This window comes from Oreochromis niloticus, linkage group LG4 (genome assembly GCF_001858045.2).
Source record: "Oreochromis niloticus isolate F11D_XX linkage group LG4, O_niloticus_UMD_NMBU, whole genome shotgun sequence".
NCBI lineage: Eukaryota > Metazoa > Chordata > Actinopteri > Cichliformes > Cichlidae > Oreochromis > Oreochromis niloticus.
In genome coordinates, this window is record NC_031969.2 from 21324030 (window position 1) to 21348554 (window position 24525).

General features: G+C 40.5%; 1 protein-coding gene across 1 annotated transcript in view; it reads right to left on the reverse strand.

Moving 5' to 3' along the window:
- Window positions 1–12358: 12358 nt before the first annotated feature.
- bahcc1a (BAH domain and coiled-coil containing 1a) overlaps window positions 12359–24525 on the reverse strand; it is a 61663-nt gene continuing 49496 nt past the window's right edge. Inside the window, exons 18-29 of the mRNA XM_019357428.2 lie at window positions 23205–23378; window positions 22802–23091; window positions 22555–22635; window positions 22089–22212; window positions 21858–21972; window positions 21301–21376; window positions 18326–18434; window positions 18124–18240; window positions 17865–18026; window positions 15082–16322; window positions 14700–14936; window positions 12359–14548 (exon numbers count right to left, since the gene is read on the reverse strand). Coding sequence (XP_019212973.1) covers window positions 14339–14548; window positions 14700–14936; window positions 15082–16322; window positions 17865–18026; window positions 18124–18240; window positions 18326–18434; window positions 21301–21376; window positions 21858–21972; window positions 22089–22212; window positions 22555–22635; window positions 22802–23091; window positions 23205–23378 — 2936 coding nt within the window. The 3' untranslated portion in view covers window positions 12359–14338. The remainder of the gene's footprint in view (window positions 14549–14699; window positions 14937–15081; window positions 16323–17864; window positions 18027–18123; window positions 18241–18325; window positions 18435–21300; window positions 21377–21857; window positions 21973–22088; window positions 22213–22554; window positions 22636–22801; window positions 23092–23204; window positions 23379–24525) is intronic.

Consider the following 24525-nt stretch of genomic DNA (forward strand, 5'->3'; position numbering starts at 1 on the left):
TTTGCACTTGTGATGTCATTGCTTTAAAATATGAGAAGGTGTGTGGACAGTTAAGTCTCCCCTGTGAGGCAGTTATAAGTCTTACTTGCCAACAACTTAGCCATTGACTCTAATGCTTGAAACGTCTTTGAATTTGTACTTTTAAAGGATTGCTAGTAAGAAAAGAAGTAATTAAACCACACATTGACAAGTTTTACAATCCCAACAACTCCATCAGTTCCAATATGGTGACACAATTTCTCTCTAGCAAGTCATGTCACATCTGTTTCTGCATTTTTAAAACAAAATAATCAGGGTAATGTTTTGAGCCGGACTCACCAGCAGCATTTGGTTCTATTAGAATTTGTAGCTTGTTGAGAAACACTGAGGTAAACGTACATTGTTTAGATGTTTAGATTTTGTATGAGCAGATCTAAGATCTGTCGGCTGGAGGGAGGGAAAAAAAACAAATAAGCCCCCCCCCAAAAAAAGAAAAAGCTGGAAGCTGCTTAATAATTTGTATACTAACTTAAAATTTACGATTGTGCCGCTTGTGACATTTGCATTTTAAGTTCATTCTTAGAGAGCTAAAAAGCATTACTTCAGGCTCTTGGCTATAAGTCACCAGATGTTTAGTCCATCTCATGACTGTTTGACAAGCCCAGTCCCTGTTGTTTATCCAGCTGTGATATTAAACACTATAAAAGAGAGGATATTGGTGTCTTGGAGGTGTAAACAGAATTTGTGCCGTTTGACCCTTGAGATGGATGTGCATGCTCTGAATAGCGCGAGCTTCTGCGTAAGTCCTTTAGCTGCTCTCTGTCGGAGCTGTGTGCGCTGGGTAAGCTTGAATTTCCTTGAGTGTGGACCACCTGTAAGCAAGCACCACCACCGTATCTGTTTTGTTTAGTTTTTTCTGTGCATTTATATGTTCATAAACCATCGAGCACGCCCAAACTGGTAGCACAAGTCTAACCCATGTGTTGTTTTAACTTTTCAGAAGCAATAGGCTACTAACAGTGAGAGGTTAGCAGTCTCTTATTAGGGAGCTTTTAGACGGTGTAATTATATTCCTAAAGCGTTTTCTGCTAGTGCATTCTTATGTCAGTGCAAGAGTGTACATGCAACTTTCCCAGGGGGGGCTACCTGATCCAACTACATTATCCACCGCACATCAAAGGGTTAAGAGCTGTCTGCCTCTATAGTCATTAAGCCCTCTCTTAGCCACAGTAAATCAACGCTGTGCCAGCAACAGCTGCGCTGATCACCTATTAAAACTTCCATAATGTGCGGTGTGTACAGAGTGGGGCCTGTAAGCTGACACTGGCCAACAGACTCAAGATAAAGGCCATATTGAACCTCTGATCTGCTTCGCATCTCGATGGCAAACGAAGTAAAGCTGGGTGGGGATGACAGAAAAAGCTTTGTTATTAAAGCTCCAGTTGGCAGAAAAATAAAGGGCGTAGTCTGAAAAGAGACTGACAGACCTCCACCTGGATTCAGATCCTACTTTTACAAGTTACAGTGCTCCGTTTAACCGATTGTGCCACTGCAACTTACTTCCTAGGGGGATTTTTTTGCTCATTATTCAATACACCTGATATGCTCTTAAAGGATCATGTGATTGGCCAAAGTCTCCCAACAGGGGTTTGGATTCTCTAAGGCCTGAAAGCAGAGCCCAGAGGAGGTACAGGAGTCTAGTTCCCTCTCAACTAAATTGAAATATGCTGAAAGGTTTTTGTGGCGTTTTTGTCCAGTGCTTTATGACCTCTTAGAGCCTGTAACTATACAGGAGAAGAAATGGATATGTCATATATTATAAATGGATTTATATCTTAAGGGACCAGACTATAAGATGATAAAGGACTTTGAGCCCTATATCCAAAGCTGTAGATTTCCCAGGCCAGAAAAATAGTGCTTTGTTTGTTTTTTTAATGTAGTAGCACTGGAGGAAATCTTTATATTTGATTTTTCAATTAAGAATCCTGCATTAAAATAATTTTATGAAGTAAAAATATGCAAATGTTAGGTAAGGTTTCTTTGAGTTTCCTTGGTTCAACGCAGAGGGTGATCTTCAAAGAATGCTCTCAAATGACTGCCTAGGTATGGCAGATATGACACATGCTAGCTTTAGCTGGTACAGTTTACTCAGATGCTCTGACCTCTGGTAGCTAGTGGCGCTTCTTCTATTTTGGTTGTTTATTAGTAGTTGGTAAACAGCTTGTCGGTGCATTACTGCCTCCTTCTGCTTCCTTCTTTAAGTATTTGAATTCTACCAGTGAGCGGTTTATTACACAAAAAAGAAAAATCTGTGTTTCACACCAATAAAATCATCCTCATTTTTATGACTTAATGACTACTTAAATGTTATAATCACCCGTCCACAGCATTACGCTTAACAGTTGGTCTGAGGCGTTTGTGCTGTGTTTGGTTTTCGCCAAACATGGTACTGTGCACTGTTGCCAATTATCTCCTGTTCGGTCTTTGTTCTACATCATGTAGCACTTAACATGCTAACTTAGGCCTAATTGAGGTTACGTCCACACGTACTCCGGTATTTTTGTAAATGGAGATTTTCCATTTTAATTTAAAAAAAAAAATCCCGTCCACATGTAGACGCAAAAATGAAGTCAAGCGCTGTCAAGAACATGCCAAAGTAACAGGTGGCGATATAATCCTAACCGTGTAGAAATGTTGGCCAATCAGAAGTCTAGAAGCCTGGGAGGGAAAGAGTAAACAAAGATCCCTCCATTTAGCAGTCTTTCTAAATGGAGGGAAAGTAACTGCGTGTGTATATATGTAAGTATGTAAAAACTGCAGATATCAAGATTAACAGCAACAGTATTTTGTCTATATTTGCCATTGTAGAAATTCATCTCATGTAAACAAAATGCACAGCGTGACGTCAGAAAAGGCGCACGCCTTTGATGTTTTTGAACATCTCCACCCTGGAAGGTGTTTTTAAAAATCTCAGTACTCAAAACGCAGTTTACGTGTGGACGAAAGGCCCAAACGCATAGAAAAAGCTGTACGTGTGGATGTAACCGGAGTCTGAAATCAAGCTGATGGTTTTTTGTTTGCTTGTTTGATTTTTGCAGTTTCTCTGAGCAATGCTTGGTTTGACATTCGGATGAATTTGCTGGGACGTCCATTCCTGGGAAAATTGGCAGCTGTCTTGAATGTTTTCCACTTGCAAATAATCTTCCTTACTATAGAATAATGGACTTGAAACTGTTTGGAAATGGCCTCATAACCCTTCGCAGACTGATGGGCAGTAAGAATTGCTTCTTTTACATCATTGCTCTGGCTTTCCTTCTTGACAGCGTGTTAACACACATGATTGCTCCAAGCCAGCAACTGCCAAAACTTCTACTTTTATAGAGGTGCTTATTCGCTGAGTTCATCATAAAGTTTTAATTAATAAAGCACTTAGACCTGAAAAGGTCAAATCAATATAAATAAGTAAATATTTCCCTGTTAGATGGTGTAGAACAAAAGTAGAAAGTGACGTGGAGAAAAGACTGAAAGTGCAAGTACCTCACGAGTGTACGTAGTTATATTTCACCACTGTTTATATGATCAGAGCTACCCACATCCATATAGAGTGGCTCTTACAAAACACGCACAAAGAAAAAAAAAACTAATTTTCTTTTAATGATCAATGCAAAATATATAAAGAAAATAATCTCAACATTGAAGCAAACTCACAGCTGTTCTCCGCAGTTATTAAAACCAGCCCCACTTGCAGAAGACTTGAAGATAGGCTAGCTTTTTTTTTTGTCACTGATTTTAATGAGGGAATTGTGTGGAAATCAATAGTGAGAGTAGCTTACCGAACTACTGTCAGTCTGTACAGAAGCACACACTCAGGAGGGCTGTCTCCATGGAGACACAAACAGGGCATGAGACTACCCTCAGGTGAATTCTCTGTGTGGCTCCACCAGCTGAATTGGTCCATTTAGGTTTCATTTTCTTTCTTGTCCACATCTTTCTTTTTCTCCCTTTCTTTCACTTTCACTCCCACCGTTCAGCCGCGGACCCTAACCCGACTTCACTGTCGTCTTCTTTCATTCACCCACTTTCTGTGTCTCTCCCACTGACATGCAGCGTGGCTAAAATTCAAGAAAAAAATAAAGGTAAAATTGGGTCTTTATACATAACAACTGTCTCAGGCCATTCAGGTGATAGATTCTGATTTGCCCCTGCCAAGGTTGCAGAGATGTTTGTCAGCTGATCTCATAGTGCGGCCCATGCATGCTGTGCTCTTCTCTCTTTTCTTTCGTGACAGAATTTCTTTTCACCTTTTTTTTGTTCTTACCTCTCTTGACACATTTTTTTTTTTTTCCTGATTTTCATTCCTCACTCACACATATGCATACTGATTGTTTTTGCCCTTCATTAAACAGACCATATATGGTTATGTCTCTGTTTCCTCCATCGCAAGGTACATTTAGTGCTTAGGGTTTGTTTCGAATTTAGCACATCAACCCCGCTGGATTTGTTTGAAGAAAATGAGAGATGTCTCCAAAATGTCTGATCAAAGCCTGGCTTAGTTGCCCAGGGGCTTCAACTCATGTTGAGAAGATGTCCAAGTGCCAGTCATGGAGCTTATGAGTGCGTAGTATCTAAGCAGATTGTATATTTTTAAAGTGCTAGATATAAACGAGGAGGAGAGAAGAGCAGAGCCATCCAGTGAAGGACGTGGATGTGTTTAAGGGCTCTGGCAACCGGCACTGGAGGCCTGGCAGCTGGGCAGAATTCTTTTCTATCCTGCTATGACAGGCATTTTTATACATACACACAGGCATGCATGCAAGGCTCTCTTTCTCTTTAATATGCTCACTCACCACTTGTGCTATTATACACACTGATATCCCTTTTCATCGTAGTAGAGGCTATTATCGAGCTAGACTAGGTGGGAGAAAGGGGAGTGTGTGTTCAGCAGCTTAAACTGCTGCACCCATGTGTCATCGTCACCCTGAGAAGTCTGTGGTGAATGTGGAGGAGGGTAACAGTTGCCGTGACCACCTGCATCCCAGTATAGGGGAGATTTTCCTCTCTGTTTTGCCTTCTTTCCTATTTCGTCTCCTTTTTTTTAATTTTACCCCCAGAAAACATAAACGCAACATGAGAAGGCGAGATCAACACACCCACTGCCTTACATGTGATGGCATATACTATATAGACTAGGCAAGCTCATATTCCCCTGGACCTGGGCAGATGCTATTGTATTGTGATGAATGGAGTGTCTCCTGTCGCTGTAGCCACGGGGCACTGCAGCGGTCCACTGGGAGCCTGTGGGTGCTTGGTGGCCTTTCTCCTAGGTTTCCTGTCTCCTGATTCAGCACCAGCTGTGCACATCAGCAGGAAAACGAACATGCGAAGGGTAAAAATAATTCACTTGAGATTCCTGTTATAATGACCCTAAGGCAGTCAGATAGACAATGGTCTTCCTTTTTACCTGATAGCAAGCCAGGCAAAGTGTTCAGAGGGAAGGATTATTGTCCACTATATGGGTGAATGGTCACTATAGATGTGGATCATGTATGAATATGCTATATTTAGGTTACCTGAAGAAAATGTGCCAAAATTATGAAAATGCAGAGGAGGTATCTTATCATAATGTCGCGCTATTAAAAACCCCTGTTTCACTTTGGAGGTGCCTGTGCCAGTTTATTCTAGATCATCTGGATATGATTTCTGCTTGTTTGAACCACCGCAGAACTGCATCCATACGGAGACACTTAATCAAGAGCTGAACTTGGCAAATTTGTCTTGCGGTTTGAAGACAATCTCTGACAGTTGCCCCGCCTGACTCTATGCCCAGAAGCCACTCTGGCATTGAGGGAGACTGAGCTTTATGGCAACAATGGCGGGCGTGCCAGCGGAGCCAGGCAGTCATCATGGTAGCGACCAGGGTGGGCTGTCAAAGAGAGCTGTGTGGCAGCACTGTGCGGTTGAAGCGCCTGCTCTCTCCATAATGGAACAGCTGTTTGGAGCGTGGTGCGCCAGGGCGCTGGAGCACAGAGTAAATAGAGGAGAAGAGCAAAGTAAACAGAGGAGGGATGGTGGGAGCTGCTTCTCTGCTACCGTGAAAGAGGGTAAACACCCAAGAGAACTAGATGGAGGGGTTGTCATCACAGGAATGCACAAACACCACTACACAAGAAGGTGTGGAAAAAGAGGAGGCGTGTATTGTGAAAGAAGTAAACCATAATGCTCTATTCTGGCCTCAGGTCCCATACCATTTCTGACCTGTATGTTTTCATTTTGATGGAAAGGATTAATTATAAGAGTTTAAGGCAAGACTCATACACTCACCAACCACTTATTTAGGTACACCATGACCATTTGCCTTAAAACTGCTTCATTTCTTCATGGCACAGATTCAGCGACGTGCTGGAAACATTCCTGGTTCATATTGACATGATAGCATCACACAGTTGCTGCAGATTTGTCGGCTGCACATCTGTGATATGAATCTCCTGTTCCACCGCATCCCAAAGGTGCGCTATTGGATTGAGCTCTGATGACTGTGAAGGGCATTTGAGTACAGTGAACTAATTGTCATGTTCAAGAAATCAATTTTAGATCATTTGAGCTTTGCAATATGGCACACTATCCTGCTGGAAGCAGCTGTCAAAAAGAATGGATACGGGCAGCAACAATACTCTGGTAGGCATCTGGTGTGGTCTTCTGCTGTTGTAGCCCATCTGCTTCACGGTTTGATGTATCTGTGTTCAGAGATGCTCTTCTGCATACCTTGGTTGTAACAAGTGTTTATTTGACTTACTGTTGCCTTCCTAACATCTCAAAGTAATTTGTTCATTCACTCCAAACCTCTGGCATTTTTACCCAGACGACTGCCGCTCACTGGATATTTTCTCATTTTAGGACCATTCTTTGTAAATCCAAAAGAGGGTTACGTGGGAAAATCTCAGCAGATCAGCAGTTTCGGAAATACTCGGACCGCCCCATCTGGCACCAACAACCATGTCATCTTCAAAGTCATTTAAATCACCTTTCATCCCCGTTCTGAGGGTCGGTTTGAACTTCAGCAGGTCGTCTTGATCATGTCTGCATACCTAAATGCATTGAGTTGCTGGTCTGTGATTGGATGATTAAAGAGCAGTCCACACCCATCCTCCCAAATCAGAAATCTAAACACTAACAACCTGTGGGCTGAATATGCAGCTCATTAAACGTATATCTCATTTCCCTCTTAAGGTGGTCAAAGGCCTTCCTTTGTTATTTATGGGATATAGAGCTTTTCCAGCTGTCCTGCATTTGCAAGTAGGATAGCACAAGAAGGCGCCTGGCCCCTTTTTTCATGACAGGCTGTAATTTTTCCTGCTATTGTTAGGTCAGCAGAGCACTGCGGACAGTGAGAGAACAACTGCGGCTCTTGGCACAGTATTGTTTCATAATGTGACAAAAGGGACACTCTAAGGCAATCTGTACATGTGCGAGAGCTGATTCTGGTGTGGAGGTTGACTTAGGGGTGACAAGTGACCGCTGCTGTAGTTCCTGTGACTATGCAGGGGAGCTCGGCCGAAAGCAGAATTACTGACATATTTTTGTTCTTCCTTTTTTCCATAGCTCGGTCATGTGCAAAAAAACGGAGTCAGAAAAAGATTTGGTATTTTATATTCAGACACACATTTAAAAACCGCAACAATTGCTGCCACGCTGGGTAACTGCACTATGATTGAGCAGTTTGAAACACATGATGGTGTTTCGTACCATGTAGTTAAGCATTTGCTTTTTTTCTTAACCCCGTGAGACAGCCATCATATACTTATACGAATCCCCCTTTCCTGAGCTTTGTTCTCTTTTCATTACCATCGTTCACTTAGTTATGAACACACAAATGTATGCTGCAGAAGAAAAGAAAAGGAAGAGAGAGATGAATGTGAGATAAAACACAAATCAGAAACGAAAAGAGGGGGAGACCCTGGGAATGAGTCACGCAGTTATTTTGTCTCTACCATGTAAACATGTTGGTAATATTACAGCAGAGTTTGTACACAACATATTTGGTGAGGAGCAACAGTAATCCCATGTAATACTGTGAAAAGCTCTTTTAGCATAGCTGATACAGAATCTTTACAAGCCACTAATAATGAGCAACAGAGAAATGGATTAGGGGTGGCGAGGCTGGAACGGAGCCACAGGAGGCAATACACAGCACAGTTAGTGAGTTTACTGCATGTTGGCATACAGACAGGTGACAAAATAAAGGAAAACTCTGAACTCTTGACCCTTCCAGGAGGAGCCACTGGATCTCCTCCAGGATATCTACTTGCATTTTGCATGGTTGCATGACCTGGATTGAGTCCATTTGCCCCTTTTTTAGATGAAAGGAAATCAATACAAAGGTGTTCTTTGTGATCACCTTTATCCCATGATGAAATATTTCTATGCTCGTGGGAGGGGGTCTTTTCAAGGATGACAAATTCCCCACGTGTAGGGAGAGAGAGGTCACTGAGTAGTTTGATGGATTGGGAAACTATGTGAATCACGTTCTTTGGCCTTCACATGCAATCACTGAACAACAACTGAGCGAAAAGCTTTAGACGATATGGGGTTCTTCCCTCCTGTAGACTTTTATAAAAGACTTTTATAATCAATGCTAAGGTGCTCTGAAGGTGTTGTGATAGCACTTAGTGACTTAGTCGCTTATTTGGACACTTTTTACTGCCCTTTTCTTTAGTTTGTCACTCGTCTGTATATGCTAATGCCTTTATTCCAGCATATCCCTTTGAAGAACTATGGGTATTTGCTAAAAGCATTCAGATCCCCATATTTAAACTTTATCTGTTAACATATTAACAGTTTCTTTACGATTAGACACCAAAACACTCGTTTTATTGAGCATTTACATTTTTATATATCCAGCACCCTGCAACATGTTTTTTTCCCTCATATCCATGAGTCATTTGATATCAAAGATGTTTTTCATTTCTCACGCTGTGGCTGGACTTTTGCTTCTCACCATTGACGAATGTGATTTATGGTAATTCCCCAGTACAATATGGTCGAGGTTTTTCCGCGATGGCTGTAGCTGCTCCGTAACCGATTTGCTCTAGAAGAATGATCAGGGTGTCGTTTAAAAATAAGCAGTGAGAGCCCGAGTGATCTGTTTGCCCTGCTCTCTTCTCCCGGCACCTCGTTAAGACCCGAGACCTCACCTCAACCCTTCTCTCGCATACGCGCACACAAAACCAGGCTGTCTGTCCCCTGTTCAACCTCGTCACAGTCAGAGGCCAGACAGGGTCAAGCAGAAGGCGAGACATTTATGAGGTGTAGATATTTGTGCAGGAAAGCATTCCTCCTGTTGACACTGAGCAACATGGTCTGGATGCTCACCAAGCTGAACCAGACAGGCACTGAAATGTAAGGCAGGCAGACCAGTCTGAGTGAGATCTCACACTGGGGTTGGGGTGCAGCTGAAGAGTTGAGGCAGTCTTTGAGGAATGCGGTCTGATGTACCAAAGTGTTTTAGTGATATTTATCTTCCTCATAGAAACAAGTTGTTTAGTTGGCTTAATTCAGAGAGTATAATTTGTCAAAAGTATTTTAATTAAACCCAAAATTATCCTATTAGATTTCTAATGAGTCTTATGTGTACTGAGAAGTAATGAAGCAAAACTATCTCAAAACATAATAATGACCTTAACACTCGCGCACACCCACTCTTAACCCACTGCTTGAGTTGAGTCCTGCTGACGCAGGAAAGGCAACGGCTTGGACACGGGGCAGTGGCCATAGTCAACACAAAAGGTTGTGGTGGTAAATAGAACTGTTTGTGTTCACTGGGACGCTGTTGGAGATGACTGATGTACCCATTAGTCCCTGCCCGGGCATTAGGGGGCGGGGCTGCGGCGCCCAGGCTCCATGCAGGACAAAAAGACCCCTGGGCCTGCAGAGAAAGGTCACTGACCCATATTGTGTCTCCTTCAGGCCTCGTCAGTGGTTGTTTCCCTGTTTCAGGTTACAGAAATTGGCTTTGTCAACGCCGATAAGCATATATGCAAATGGACAGATGCTGTAGGTTACGGATCGTGTGGGTGGACAGAGGAATGTACCTGCTGCTTCAGGCATTGGATGAGCATGGGTCTATATTGCTGCAGGCATTTCATGCTCTATTTAAAATTCATGATACTAGACGGTGTTTTGAGATCAAATCTTGTGAAAAAAAAAAGGTGTTTTAAACTTATTTTATATGCAACGTGCTTTGTGTTCCACTAGAGAGCACTCTACTTTACTTATATCCTTTATTTGACGTCCTATATGAAAAATGTTTGCAGAAATCTGTTTATTTTGATTGAAAACAGGCAAATATGAATATGAATTGTACATTTCTGTTATTTGTCTTATGTTGAGAATCTATATTACTGAATTATATAGAAACATCACAGGGCTTGTACAGAATTTACACATATAGACATTTTCATGTGATTAGCACTCTAGGCTTTATGGATCTTTTGGGAGGAGAGTGGAGAAAATTCTAGTTTTATTCACCTTTCGGGGTGATCGTATGTCTGTCTGCCACCCCCACCAAACAAACACCGCCAAAGAACCGTTTCATTTTTAAAAGAAAATAGACAAATATACTCTATCTTGAATCACAGAAATTCAAATTCACATCTATCTCTGAATCAGTCAACATCATATTTACAGAGCTTGGCAGCTAAACCCACTAGGCTTTATTTGATGCTGTGACAGATCTGTCTCTATTTACTAAGGAACACAAAGCTCACATAAACTTAGTTCAGCCAGAGACACTTACATCAAAGGATTTATTGGAACAAATAAAAGAATTTGGCAGAAAAGGGGGCTTTGTGCTTGATGGTGCTTTGCAAATGAATCCAAGTAGCCTCAGTATTCTAAGGGGAGCATGTTAAAGCTCCCTAAGGGGTATAAAGAAAAGAGCCAAGCACAGACATGTAAATGGTGCATGTGATATACATAATGTGCAACATGACAAGAGGTCCCTCCAACATCTAGAAGTGGTGGAGGCTGGGGAATTTGTAGTTAGAAGGTAGATAAGTAGAAATAAGTCATGTGAGTTGAGTAAAAAGTAAACAGTGTAATGTGCAACAAGCACGAGCTTGCCGTGACGATTGCGTGCTGACTTCACGAATCTATGTTTTGGTGACTGTTAAGTTCAAACGATACAGAGTGTGCAGTGCTTTGCCTGAACTAGTTACTCCATTTGCATTAACAGCCTTATTTTTTTATTATTTCTTTTTCTGACTTCAATTTTGTGTCCATTTGACACATTCAGAAGACCATAATCATTTTTGTCTTAGTAACAGTGTGAAGCAGAATTATATCACTCTGTCTTGCTGATATTCAGTGCTTGATACCACCCAGTGTAAGGTTTGTGTGACAGCTGCCCTAAATTAACAGTATTGGTAATTACCAGAGACATTTTTATGTTTCTGTAATCACTGTTAATTCACTATCTCTTTAATCAAAATGATAATTTTAATCATAAAATGTAATTGCTGTTTTCTGTGAATTTTCAAATGTAATTTTTTACAAAAAAAGCATGTTATTTTTAAAATATATTTTTTAATAAAGCTGCCAAGTCACAGTTAATGTACTTGCATTCCTGAACAGAAAAAGGTAGTTTTAGTGACTGAGTGTTATCCTTGATTAATGAATTTCTGACTTGTCAGAGAAGTCCAGTGTGCCGGCTCAAATTTGGGTATAAACACATGAATTTGGTTATTATTTGCCTAATAAAATGCCTAATAAATAACTATATAAATTTGTTTTTTAACCAGTTTTTTGACAGATTTTTTTATCCTTTCTTGTTTTTATGACTGGTGGTTTAATACATTTGTTAATGACGCTGCCAGATTTATAGTGTGCACGCATGGAGAGTGCAGTTTTATATTTCTGTTTAAATAAAATAAATAAATGTGTTTATTTTTGCTTCACAAAATTAACTCAAAACTAATATATATTAACAAAAGAACAGGGTTAAACGTACTCTATACGGACAAAAGTACTGGGCCACGGACACATTACACCTACAGGAGCCGCTCAGCCATGGGAGCTCATGCCCTGAAGCTCTGGGAGCACAGTTTTCGTGCTGATGTTAATGTAATCAGAGATTTGGAAATATCTAGGGGCAAGAAATTTCACAAACTGACTTGTTACAACAGTGGCATCCTATTACAGATAAAAGCAGACTGTGTGGCCAGTTGCTTGACTTTTATTTTTGCTTGATTGAAAACAGTGAAACTTAAAGATTAAGAGGTGTGGGCAATGCTTTTGTCCATATAATGATGTAATGTTTGGTAATAGAAAATGAACAGTAAGATGAGTGGGAAACAGTCAAAATAACAGAATTAAATCACAGAGGTTTTTGGATGAGAAGAATCCAGTGTTGCTTTATTTTTTAATCTTTTTTTTTCACTAAATGGCCTCTATAAGACCAGTTTTATTTAAGAAATGCAAATGCGACATCACACCAAGAAAAAAACAATGTCACATTCTCATAAAGCGCTCTTGGCATGAACAGCAACATTGACAATAAATAAAATGTTGGCAAACAAAATAAAACTTTGTGAGCAAAAAAATACTCAGGATTGCATATCAAACAAGACAAAAATAGAGAAAATGTACTTGGCACAAATTAAATAACATAAGTAATTTCCAGATCGAGTAAACCTGCTCTATGTCCATTGCTTTGTGAATCTGATTGTCCTTCACAGTTAGCATCAAGGATGTATGTGTACTGTACAAAATAGACACAGACGGCTAATGAAACTAAAAATGGACTCATTTCAACAAATTGTCAGTACTCATCTTCTTTCCTTATCAGTACCTTGACCTTCACAGTCACACCTCCAGGTGGCATTTTGGTACATATTTATGTACTAACCAAAACTGCAGGTACGTGTGCAAGAAACCATTGTCACAATGCAAAGCCAGTAAATTTGCACATAGTGGAGGACAATTATTTTATAAGTTACCAGTGATTTCTGTGTTCAGTACAGGTGCTTGTTTTTTAAATAAAGGAAATTAAGATATTAAAGACACTTTGGTATTTTGTAGGCCATATTATGCTAAACTATGCACTGATGAGTGCATTGCACATTTAACACATTTTCATTAGAAGATCCAGTATTGTGTAACACTGATTTGTGTGGACACGATTATATTGTCGGGACACTCATCACACACAAACGTTGTGCCGTAACAGTACGCTCGTATCACATCTTAAATCACTTTTGACCCGTGGCTGCGGTTTAGTCTGATCTGCCTTTGTGATGATGACCATCAGAGAGGTAAATAAATAAAAAATAGCCAAACGAAAATGTGAAGGAACAGACAATTACGCAAAAAGCCACTTGACCTATGTGGGGGGTTTTTTCTTTTTCTTTTTAAACAGAATGACACCTTTCTCTTAGAAAGGGAGTCTTGTCCTGTTGTAGACTAAATCCTTCTGTCTTTGTCTGTGCTCTGTTTCAGTCTCTCTCAGCAGGGCATATGCAGTGCAACACTAACATCTTCAACCTTAACTTCCCGAAGCAAACGAAAAAAGAAAAAGCACACACAATGTAATGTATTCTACACCCATATAAAAATAAATCAATTGCAAACATGGAAAGATACATTTCATATATACATAATAAACTCCTATATAAAATAGCTTTTATGTACATATAGACAACAGACAACAATACAATAATTGAACTATACAATATACACCTGAACAGTTAAGACAGGTGAGAGGTACTGAAGTGTATGGCTTCATTAGGAACATTTAAAAATATTTACAGACATCAACTTTACACCCTTTACATGTTTTCAACTTCCCTGGAATGAAGAGGCTTGGGTCGAGCCCCGTGCCTCACTTTTGTTTCCATTCCCTCAGGTAAGGCTACCTTTTAAAGAATTGGTCCACATTGACTCTTGAGCCTAATGTTATTTTTACAGTCAACTACAATTTCAGCTCTCCTTTTGATAGGAGCTGGAAGCATGAGTTTTTAAAAAGGAGTTGTGAAGCTGTCAAAGGATCTTTTTAAAAGAGATTAGTTAGATGGTTGAAATGTCACTTACTGAATTTTGCTATGCTCAGAAAGACACAGACTTTCTGCTATTCTTAATGACTGGATCAACCAGCTATGCTCACGGCCTCACAAATGTTAGACACCGACAGACTCCAGTGTGTAATGTCAGTCAGTCCAGCTTTGGTGCTGACATCTTGTCTGTGGGTCCTGGAGGCAAACCCAAATAACATTAGCCATTCTGCCAGAATGAATGGTTGAAAAGGAGAAATCATGACGTTATATTCTTCCTCCGAAGAAGTTCTTCAGTAGTGTGTCCCCTTAGTGGATCAGCACATGATGGAAACACCTTCAGCAGTGACCAACTGACCAGTGGTCGGATCGTACGTCCCAGCCAGGTAGTACAGATCTGGAGAGGTACTGTTCGGCTTCTGATTGCGAGTCAGACACTCATACTCCTCTCTGCTCACCACCTGGCACTTGTGAGAGATTGTCTGGACATCATTCTCATCCTCGTGACACGACTGATAAAGGGCATGCTGGACAGAAATAAGGGATTAGTTACAGGCTGTTCATAAAGCAAAAAGTTACAAATATAGCTACGAAAACAGTATTATGAAATGTATTTGCCTGCTTCTTCATTTTTGGCATATTTGTCTGCACTGTATCCCATATATCAACACAGCTTACCTTGCCATCTCGATGCCTTTTCCCTAGCTTTGTCTCTTCAGGGTGGTAGAACCATTTGACTTTAACTACCATTCTAGAAGTCCATGATTCCCAGAAGTTCTCAATTTGACCCACATATGGGAGGTTAGGGCGTCCAGCTGAGAGGAACACAGCGCAATCTCCCACTTTCACCGTTTCTCTGCCTCGCACAATGGCCTTATAGAAAAGCTTCTTGGCCTTGCCCTTAAGTCCTCGCCTCTGTGAAAAACCAGACACTTTGACCAATCCTCTTTGATAATGACGATTATTACTGATGTTTGTTGACCTCAAGGGGCAAGTATTGTAAACTATTTGAGCTAATATTGCAAGAGAAAACCTAAACCGATTGATTGCCTATTCTCACCTGTGTAGGGCTTCCTGACCACCTCCACATTTGTCTTCCTGAAAGGAATGCGGACATCTTGGGCCTTGGAATAAATGTAGCCTCATCTGGAAGCATCCTAGGTTTCTTGACAAAATCCTTAGTTGGTTTAGACATGGAGCCTGCACATTCTTTCCTCTTCAAGGACTTGCTGTGGGAGACCTGGTTAGGGGTGGCACCTTTGGCACTGGAAACAGCCATAGCTTTGGCCACAAAGGCATGCTGGCGAGGCCTTGAAGATGTAGAGGGTTCTGATGGTTGTAGGAGCCCCCGATGGGAAGAAAGACAACTCTGCAGCATCAGTGTTGAATTATCTTCATCCTCTGAGCTGTACGAGGAATCATTTTCAGAGGAACAGAGGCTGGAACTTGAAAGAGAGCCTGAAGAGGAGGAGCTTGAAGAACCTGAAGAAGAGGAGGAGACCGAGAGACGAGAAAGGAAGCGACCAGCAGTCCTTAGTCCTCCTGAGGCTGCAGCCAGTGCAGCCCTCCTCTCTTCCTCTTCTTCTTCCTCTTCATCATCCAGATCAGAGTAGGAGCTGTGACAGTCTCTGTGAGAGCTGAAGCCCAAGTCACCATATTCCCCGAGACGCATAGAAGGAGAGGGCTTTCTTTGAGGTGTGGTCCCTTTTAGAAGAAGTTCTACTCTGGAGGCTCCCTTCTTGTTATCCTTAACCAGCAGGACTGGATGAGAGTATGCTTCTGTCCTGGGTAAGCCACTTACACTGGAAGATGCCCCTCGCAGCAGCAGAGCCTTGCTGTTCTTTGTCTTGGGGGATGTCACTCCTTCATGATCCAACTTGATGAGGAACTCTTGTCCAGACCTTTTGCTCCTTGGCATAACCAGTTCATCTTGTTTGCGCTTTTCACCATACAGCCCACTTCTGGAACCCAAAGATAAAGCCGAACCTGGTCCTGCAGACTGAGTACAGAAGGAAGAGTAACCATTTGCAATGCTTCTAAAGGAATCCACCTCAAATGAGCTGCTGCTGAAAAGGCCTTTGGTTGGGATGGAAGCCTGTGACTGGGAATGAGTCATAGAGAACAGGTCATCCTCCTTTCCTTTCAAGGTTCTCTTGGGTGCACCGTTGAACTGAAAGAGATTATCAGACGTCCTCTTTCTGGTGTTGGTCAATGAGCTCCAGCCCAGGAAAGGTGAAGGATTTTTATTGGCATTCTCAATTTGCTGCTGCTTTTGTTTTTTCCCGGAACCCTTTGGTCTCCCTAGAATGAAAGAAACATATAATATGCTTTAGCAATAAATCACAAATGAGCAAACACGGGTGTGTATTTGTACATAGTATATATTAGATATACCTTTCATACAGTAGAAACACCTTTCAATAAAATATGTCTAGAATGATACTGAAAATAACTAAATATAAACACAACAATAAGCTGTTCTAACAGCGAACCAAAGCTGAAAAATACACACTTCACAAAGTATTTTTGTCAAGGCTGTTGTATTAGATTGCATTGCAGTCTGTTTATTGAATTATTGTCAAGAACTCCTAAATTTCTTGTTAAAATCAACAGTGTTTTGTTATGAGATAAGACATGTCTTCATCTTTAACATTAGAACTGCCAAAGGGTTCATTTCGACTCCTTTGGCATTTTAAAACTCTCTTAAAATAAAACCCCATTATCTCTTATTTCATGACTTTTCCTAAAATAGATTTAATTATCACATAGTGAATTCTGGGGTGTGATGAGAGACAAAAAGAAAAAAAAAAAGATACCTAGAACCGGCAAAGAGGTCATTTTGACCTCCATAGAATCGAGGCATGCCTGGTTGCCTAGCAGCACATATTGTTTATACACATTTTGATGTGCAGGCTGCCATCATGACCCAGAGCTAGCTAGAGGAGACTGGTGGATAAATATATGTGTGCAATGGAACACGACAAAAGCAGAGCGAAGACGCAGACTAAGATTTCCAGCTGTGCAGAAATATAGCCAAGCAATGACGCAATGAAGAACTTCCAACATCCAATATTTGTTATGTTAACTTCACTGTCTGCAAATATCTACCAAAACTATGGCGGAAAAAAATGTTGTTTATTGAACAGTTTCTGATGAATAAATTGCAAATAAACGGTGCACTGTTTTGCCCAAATCCTCGTCCAGCAAGCCTTTTGGATATGATGGAAAAACCTCAGCACGGGCCACACACTCCTAGGGGTGCGACCTGGCCGGTCAGTGGCTGAAACTTGGTGTTGCTGGCAACTTTTCGATCTTTAGCTTGCGGTGGCAAAGCTGTGTGAAATGTGATCAGTTGACTTTCTGGTCAACTTCAGTTTTAGTCAGAGGTTTCATCATTTACAAACATGGCCCTCATGAGTATGAATCTATTTGCAGTGTTACTAAACTACAGTAATTCTTTATCACATCGTCAAGTTAAAAATTCATAGAAAATACAGATAAATAAACAAAATTTGTTCTTTTTTGTTTTCTTTGTGCATATGAATCAATAAGTTTTTAACTTAAATATCAAAATGAAAATTTTGGATCTTCTTTATTTTAGTATAGCTAATACTATAGGTTATCTAAAATTTGCTTTTAGCTTTTCCACAGTGATGATCGTCTAAAATGATGATATTATATAGAACTGTTAATTATCATTTTGTTTGTTGTACCTTTTCTTAGAGGATTATAAAACTCTTTCAATCTGTAATAAAATGATCTAAATCATTTATAAAACCGCTAAAACTCATAACAGCTCATGTAACACTGGAGGTTAACATGGTTTCAGGGGTTAACTCTCACCTGGTCTTCTTTTAATAACGGTCAGACTTTGGGTGGTGTTTACAGTGTTGATAGTGCTCAGTCTGTCTGAAGGTCTCTCACTGATAGGTGCCTGCTCCAGACTGGAAGTTCTCTTGGCTGCTGAACCACTGGGAACCAATAAGGAAGGAGATGGCTCTCCACCTAAAGTAGAACATTATCAGCATTTAGTTAACACAGTATGCCGCACACCCCAACAAAAAGGGTTTAATTCCATGTTACTCCAAGAGGAGGCACCCACAGTGAATTTGGTATCCTGGAGGCAGGAGGCGGATGTTGGGGAGTGAAATCTTCCCTCGATCCCCATCATCAAACTCTACCATCACTCCGCCTTGCTTCCCCTCATCAGATGAACCACCTGCAAGTGGTAAAAATTCACCCTATCAGCCGTGATAAAAACAGACGATATGCATATTCAGTTTTCTTTGTAACTGATGCCTCACCTCGGCGAACATAGCCTGGGTATAAGCAGCGGGAGCGCTCACTCCAATAAGCGCACACTCTGGTCCCTTCAGCGAGCATAGCCTCCGACTCTGGACGTATATCCAGGACCTGGAGTCAGACCAAAACATAATTAAGATTCATTACAGGTTCCACACAATGCACACACAGACATGCTTGCATACACACACTGACACACACATACAAACAGTGTGAGAGCAATGGAGCATTGTGCTTGGGCAGCCACTGTGCCACGTTTCCAAGCGGCACTTATCTCATGCCAATGTGCCAGTCAGGGCTGAAAAGAACGGAAGCCATGATGCAGTAAATCCTGACTTGCTGAGTAATACTAAAGAGGGCCTGAATAGAGGGCTTGTGATTGCAGGTTGCCAGATCCTCCCTTCAACAATGCAGGCAGCCCCAGCATCCGCCACTCACTGGGGGCTCTTTCAGGTTGCTTTCATTTACTGTTGCTATGGCAAGGGACCCTTTGACTGATGAGGTGTGGATGTGAACGTGCATGTGTGTGTGTATGCGTGTCAGGGGTTTTGGGGGGGGTATCAGGGTATTGCTGTCAGAGTCAAATGAATGGCTTTTGGACTAATCTAAAGACACCAAAGTGGAAGTATGGCATAATTAGAACCAGCTGCTATGTGATGAGTGTTTAGATAAGAGCAGTGTTGCCAGAACTACTTGGTATAAAACTGCCAGGAAAGTTAGAAAATGACACTATGAGCGGGAAAGAAATAGAAAAGAAAGTTAAAAAAGGAAAAGAAAAAGCTAAACTGATCACATTAACAAGTTGACATTGATGAGAGGAGGTAAGTGTTAAGGTAGAGAGTAGGCTAACGTGTACTAATGGGCATGCAAGATCATCTTGAGGATAACTGAAACAACATTGTGTTCTTGTATGACTATGTCTGCATTTATACCTGAATAAAAATGCAAGGACGTTACACTATGCAAAGAATACTTAAAAAGTAAGATTTATTTTTATTATTGTCTTTGAGTCCATATGAACATGTGATATGTAATTCTGAGTGAAAGGAACAGCAGTGTGGGTTAGCTGGACACCTTGTTTGTTCGGCATGGACATAAAAAAAATCAGAGACCTGTTTGTGAGCATTTCCCTTGTAAGTATTTAGGTCATGATTTCTAGAAAAAGACATAGCTACTGTCTTTTTTTCATTTTATAATGAATGTATTTATGTATTTAGTTTTGTTTATTAAGAGCCACAAGGCAATTTATGTTGTAGTTCCATTATATTAAGGAGAAAGTGGATACATATATATGTATAAAAAAAACTGGTCACCTACACCACTCACCCTAAACAATCTAAATATCAAATCAGTGATTTTGGTGTGAAGTTTGAACTTTAAAAAATAAACAAATAAATGAATAAATAATGTAAATAAATATTTAAAATCATCTTACTATAGTTAGTAAGTACATTTTATTTATATAATACATTTAAAAGTGCTTTATCGTTAAAAAAAAACTTAACTAATAACTAAATATGAAAAAGTTTTTCTGAAAAAATTCATGAAATACACAAAATATAACACACGCACAATCTCTGTCTGCGTGCGCGTTCGTTTCTTTGTCCTCCAACTCCTTCTACACAATCAGAGTTACACCAGCCAAACTTGGCACACAAGCACATCTTATGCCCCTGAAGACTCTTATTTATACTAGATATTATGATGACATCATGTTGCCTAGCAACCAGCTAGTAGCAAGTGAAAATGACCTATAAGACCTTTTGAAAGCATCTTATCGTTTTAATTTCTCATCTCATTTATATCCGCAATAGACGAATTATGCATTATATACAATAATGTCATCATGTTGCCTAGCAACCATGTAGCAATGAGTTAAAATTACCCCCTTTTTGCATCCATTCACCTAGAACACCTTTATAAAAAGCATTATGTCATTTTAAATTTTCTAGCCAAGTGCATGAACAGGCCAGACAATACTGGGCATGGGCATCCACTAGTTTTTGTAATGTAAGGTCACATTTTCTTTCAGGAGACTTGAGGTGAAAATTTATGCATGCTGCATGTATCCTTAACCACGAGGAAGTTTTGGTTGCATACAAAGTTTAAAAAACCCCACAACTTTATCCTTTAATTTTTAAAGGATTTTAAGTGAGCTATGAGCACAACAGCATTTAGGATGAAGTCACTGCAAAGTTACAGTGGCCTCTTAACAGCTGCAAACCACAATCGTGCCAGTTAAACTCTGCTCTACTTTTCAGCTCTCCTCGTCTTTGGAATATTCGTTTTGTGAAAACATAATGTCCTGTGCCCTGTTTCGCAATAATGAAGACAGTTTGAGGAGATGTGGGTACAACAGCTCTGCTTTGAGTGACCCAGTTGTTATTAGTGCAAAGAGACCAGCATGAACAAATCTGTCCCGCTATAGTAAACAGTACGAAGCTATTGTGAATACAGAGCAGGTAAAGAACCAGCCAAGGTATTGAAGCGGTTAAATAAATTAAATGGCAATATTATGATAGCTCTGTAACCCAACGTTTGCATCACAACAGGTCTTCATACACATATAATGTCTTTGTTAATTTTAGCTCTTATTTTGGCAGTAAAGGGGACGTAATGTACGCATCATGTCCTATTTAATCTCCAAACCGTGAATGGATCCTGGTTTTGGTGGGATTATCCAGCCCACACAAAGAGCTTAGTTTAACAGACATTCACAGATACTCACACACATAAACCTAAAGATCCTGCCCATCTGTTCATATTCACTTAAGTTTAGATGCTCTCAATGACCCCTGAGAGGAAACAAGGGAAGTTGAAAGAGAGAAAGCGAAATGAGCTAAAGCTAAAAGAGGCGAAAGAAAAGCTGGAAGGCAATGTGGAAAAAAGTACAAAGAAAGAATATATTGTCATGGCCAAAGATGAGACATGGCTTTCTTTTAACAAAGAGTGTTTAGGTGCAACAAGGTGAACTTACAGCTTCCTGTAGCAGTTGCTCCAATGAATAGATTCTTGGGCGGTTTCCTCTTTCACCGTCAATAACAACACTAAAGCTAGAGGGAGGCACAGCAGAGAGAAAAAAGATGAAGCTATTTTCAGATGCTTGTATTATGCTTGCCTGGCTCCCATGTCATGTGTTACTCCCACTCTACTGTTGTTATAGCATCTCTTTGCTGCCTGCACCAGAGGAGCTGTATTGATACTCAGAGCCTAGTATGGAATAATGTGGCGTTTGTTAAGTAAGAAGCATAAAATTATTAATAACTTCTATGATGAGCATATAACAATCCTTTTAATTATCAACATGGCTCTGACAGCTATAATAACCTTCTGAATATAGACGCCCTTTTTTGCCATACCTCAGCTTCTGCATGAAAATGCCACTTTGCACAAGGTTTACTTCATGTTAACATTGACCAAACGGTCAGACAAAAGTTTTTAGGATATAATTTGAAAGATAACATTCTTGAGTTAAATTAAGACTAACATTAAAAAAAATGTGTTGTGTATATTAAAAAAACAGAGTTCACTTACATGTCTGGTAGCTCCAGAGTGTGGACCCTGGCAGCATATAGAAGCTCGTCCTCCTTGGAAATCAGCACCTTCAGGCCATCGGTTAACAGCTCTTTGGTCAGGACACAGTTTGGAACTGCATAAGAAAGAGCGAACAATGTATCCTGGTTAAAATTAAAATGGTTACTTTCACCATTACAATCTGCTACTTAAAACACTATTAAAAAAAAGATATAAAATTTTATCTCAGACCTTCAGGGTTTTTGCGCGAATGGCTGCTGTGCTCCTCTTCCTCTGAGAAGCTGCTACCATCCATCTGAAAACCCTCATCAGCAGCAAAGCTCTCCAACAAACGACTCACTGCTCGTCCCTTTGGCTATACAGAACATATCAGAAGGGATGAAAGGAAGCATAAATGACTGCAAAGATGAATAAATAATAAATGTGGAAATAGTGTGATAAGATATTGTTTATAATGCTTTTCAAACTAGCAGTTAACCACAGGGGACAAAACCTGTACCATTACCTATCTGCACTCATTTTACTTGTTTTGTCCCTCCCTTATAACACATCGTCTTCTCCGCGGAGTTTACTCAGCAGGAGGCTGAGCTATGCAAAATATGCTGAATGCTTATAGTAGTTCCACAATAATGTGTTGGAAAGTAAGATATGACCAGAATTGAAAGCTTGTGTTTGTTTGCTGTTCGCCTGCTGGTACCTGTTGGTCTTTGCTCCTTTGTCCCCTGCTTCCATCTTCGCCCTGCAAAGATGAGCCCCCAATTGGCCAGCAACTTCTCCTCTGTTAAAGTGAGAGAAGAGGAATCGCAGCTTATTGCCACGGCAAGGGCACATGAAGATATAGCGAATGCAAAGTTTGTACTTCAGTTTTGTTATGTCATATCTTCAGTATATGTGGTTCAATAAAATTGGTTGATCAAAATTTCTATTGGAATTTTTTTTTTTACCTTGTTAATTGCTCCTCTCAACATGGTGCTCTTGCGGGTTGCCCGTTTCAGCCTCTCACTTGTGGTGGGGAAGGTAGCTAGTCCCATGCTCCTTCTGTAGCGGTTGCCTCTGGTCCCAAGACTGCCCCACCGAGGTTCCTTAGACCTGGGCCCACATGTTTTTCTTGCTACTTCAGGCTGCCGATCTTGGTGGTCTTGGTGATTTTTAACTGCTGTGGTCATGCCCATCCTAGAGTTGGACTTCTTCCTGATTTTGACTTCCCCCTCTGCACCAGACAGACTCTGGGATCCTGTATGGTTTGATTACAGAAGGACATTTAGACTGAGCTAACAATACAAAGGAGGACAAATGTAAAACAGATGCTTCGTTGAATTATCAATTATTTTCAAAGGGCAGTCTTACCATAAAGCTCCTGCCTTTGTTTTTTGTTCCTGGCTTTCTGGTTGGCCTCCAGTTTTACAACAGACGATGGACTAGGACCAATCATGGAGGAGCTTAAAGTGACATCTCTAGAGGGTTGGACTTTGTAATCTTGAACTTCATCAGTATCACAACTGCCTTCCTCTTCTTCATCTTCTAACAGGTTTAGGAAACAATACAACATATATTCAGTAAAGGCATGAAAAGAAAACTTAGCTTATCCAATCCATCTCCCCAAGTCATTACCAACCAGCAAAGTTCTTTAACTCACTCCCAATCAATCCACAGGCACTTCATTAGCATTAAAGTAAATAGTTTAACGGTTCATAGGAAAGATATATGAACTGCTTTGCTTCAGTGGTATTTCCTGGTGTGAACCCACATGCTACTGCGAATGTGTGTGCTAGGGAGAGTATGAGTTTTTATGTTTGTCACTGCAGTTTTTTTTTTTCCTTTGCAGTGGCTCTTTGACCTGGTATGCTGGTCTCCAGGGGTGTGCAAAACTCTCACAGCCAGGTGTCTATAGTTGTGTGTCTGTGTCCAGCCCAGACCAGCCAACAGAGCTGACCACTGAGCTGTTGAATGTAAATGCACATCTCTGCCAAGACATACATCCCAATCTTTCTTCACTCGCTCATCAAAATGGATTGGTTTTCAATTTTTTTAGAAATTAGCAAAAGGCGATATAGATTTAAAGGAGCTTTTAGATCATAGACTCAATACGTTAGCTCTACTTGTCAGATATGCATTTTTATTTTATTTGTAGAAATTTGTAGAAATGTTTCAAAAAATCCCCGTCATATTTTCATAGCTACCCATTTAGATATCTAAAGCTAACTTTCAATTTTGATATTCAATTTTATTTATATAGCAAAAATTCACAATTGGCGGTGCCTCAAGGCATTTTATATTGTAGATAAAGACCCTGTGATATTAGACAGAAACCCCAACAATCCTTCCTACTGTTGGTGACAGTAGGAAGGAAAAGCTCCCTTTTAACAGGAAGAACCCTCCAGCAGAACCAGGCTCAGGGAGGGGAAGCCATCCACTGCAACCGGTTGGGGGGTGAGGGCAAAGAGAAGAGAGCAGAGAGAGAAAGACAGGACAAAAGACACACTATGGGAGAAAAAGCCAGAGTTGAATAATTATGAATGATTAAATGCAGCAGTGGTGTATAAACACAGAGAGAGCGAAAAGAGATGAGTGAAGAAGAAATGCTCAGTGCGCCCAGCAGCCTGGGTCTATTGCAGCATATGTTTTAGGCATGTTTCAGGGTCACCTGATTCAGCCCTAACTATCAGCT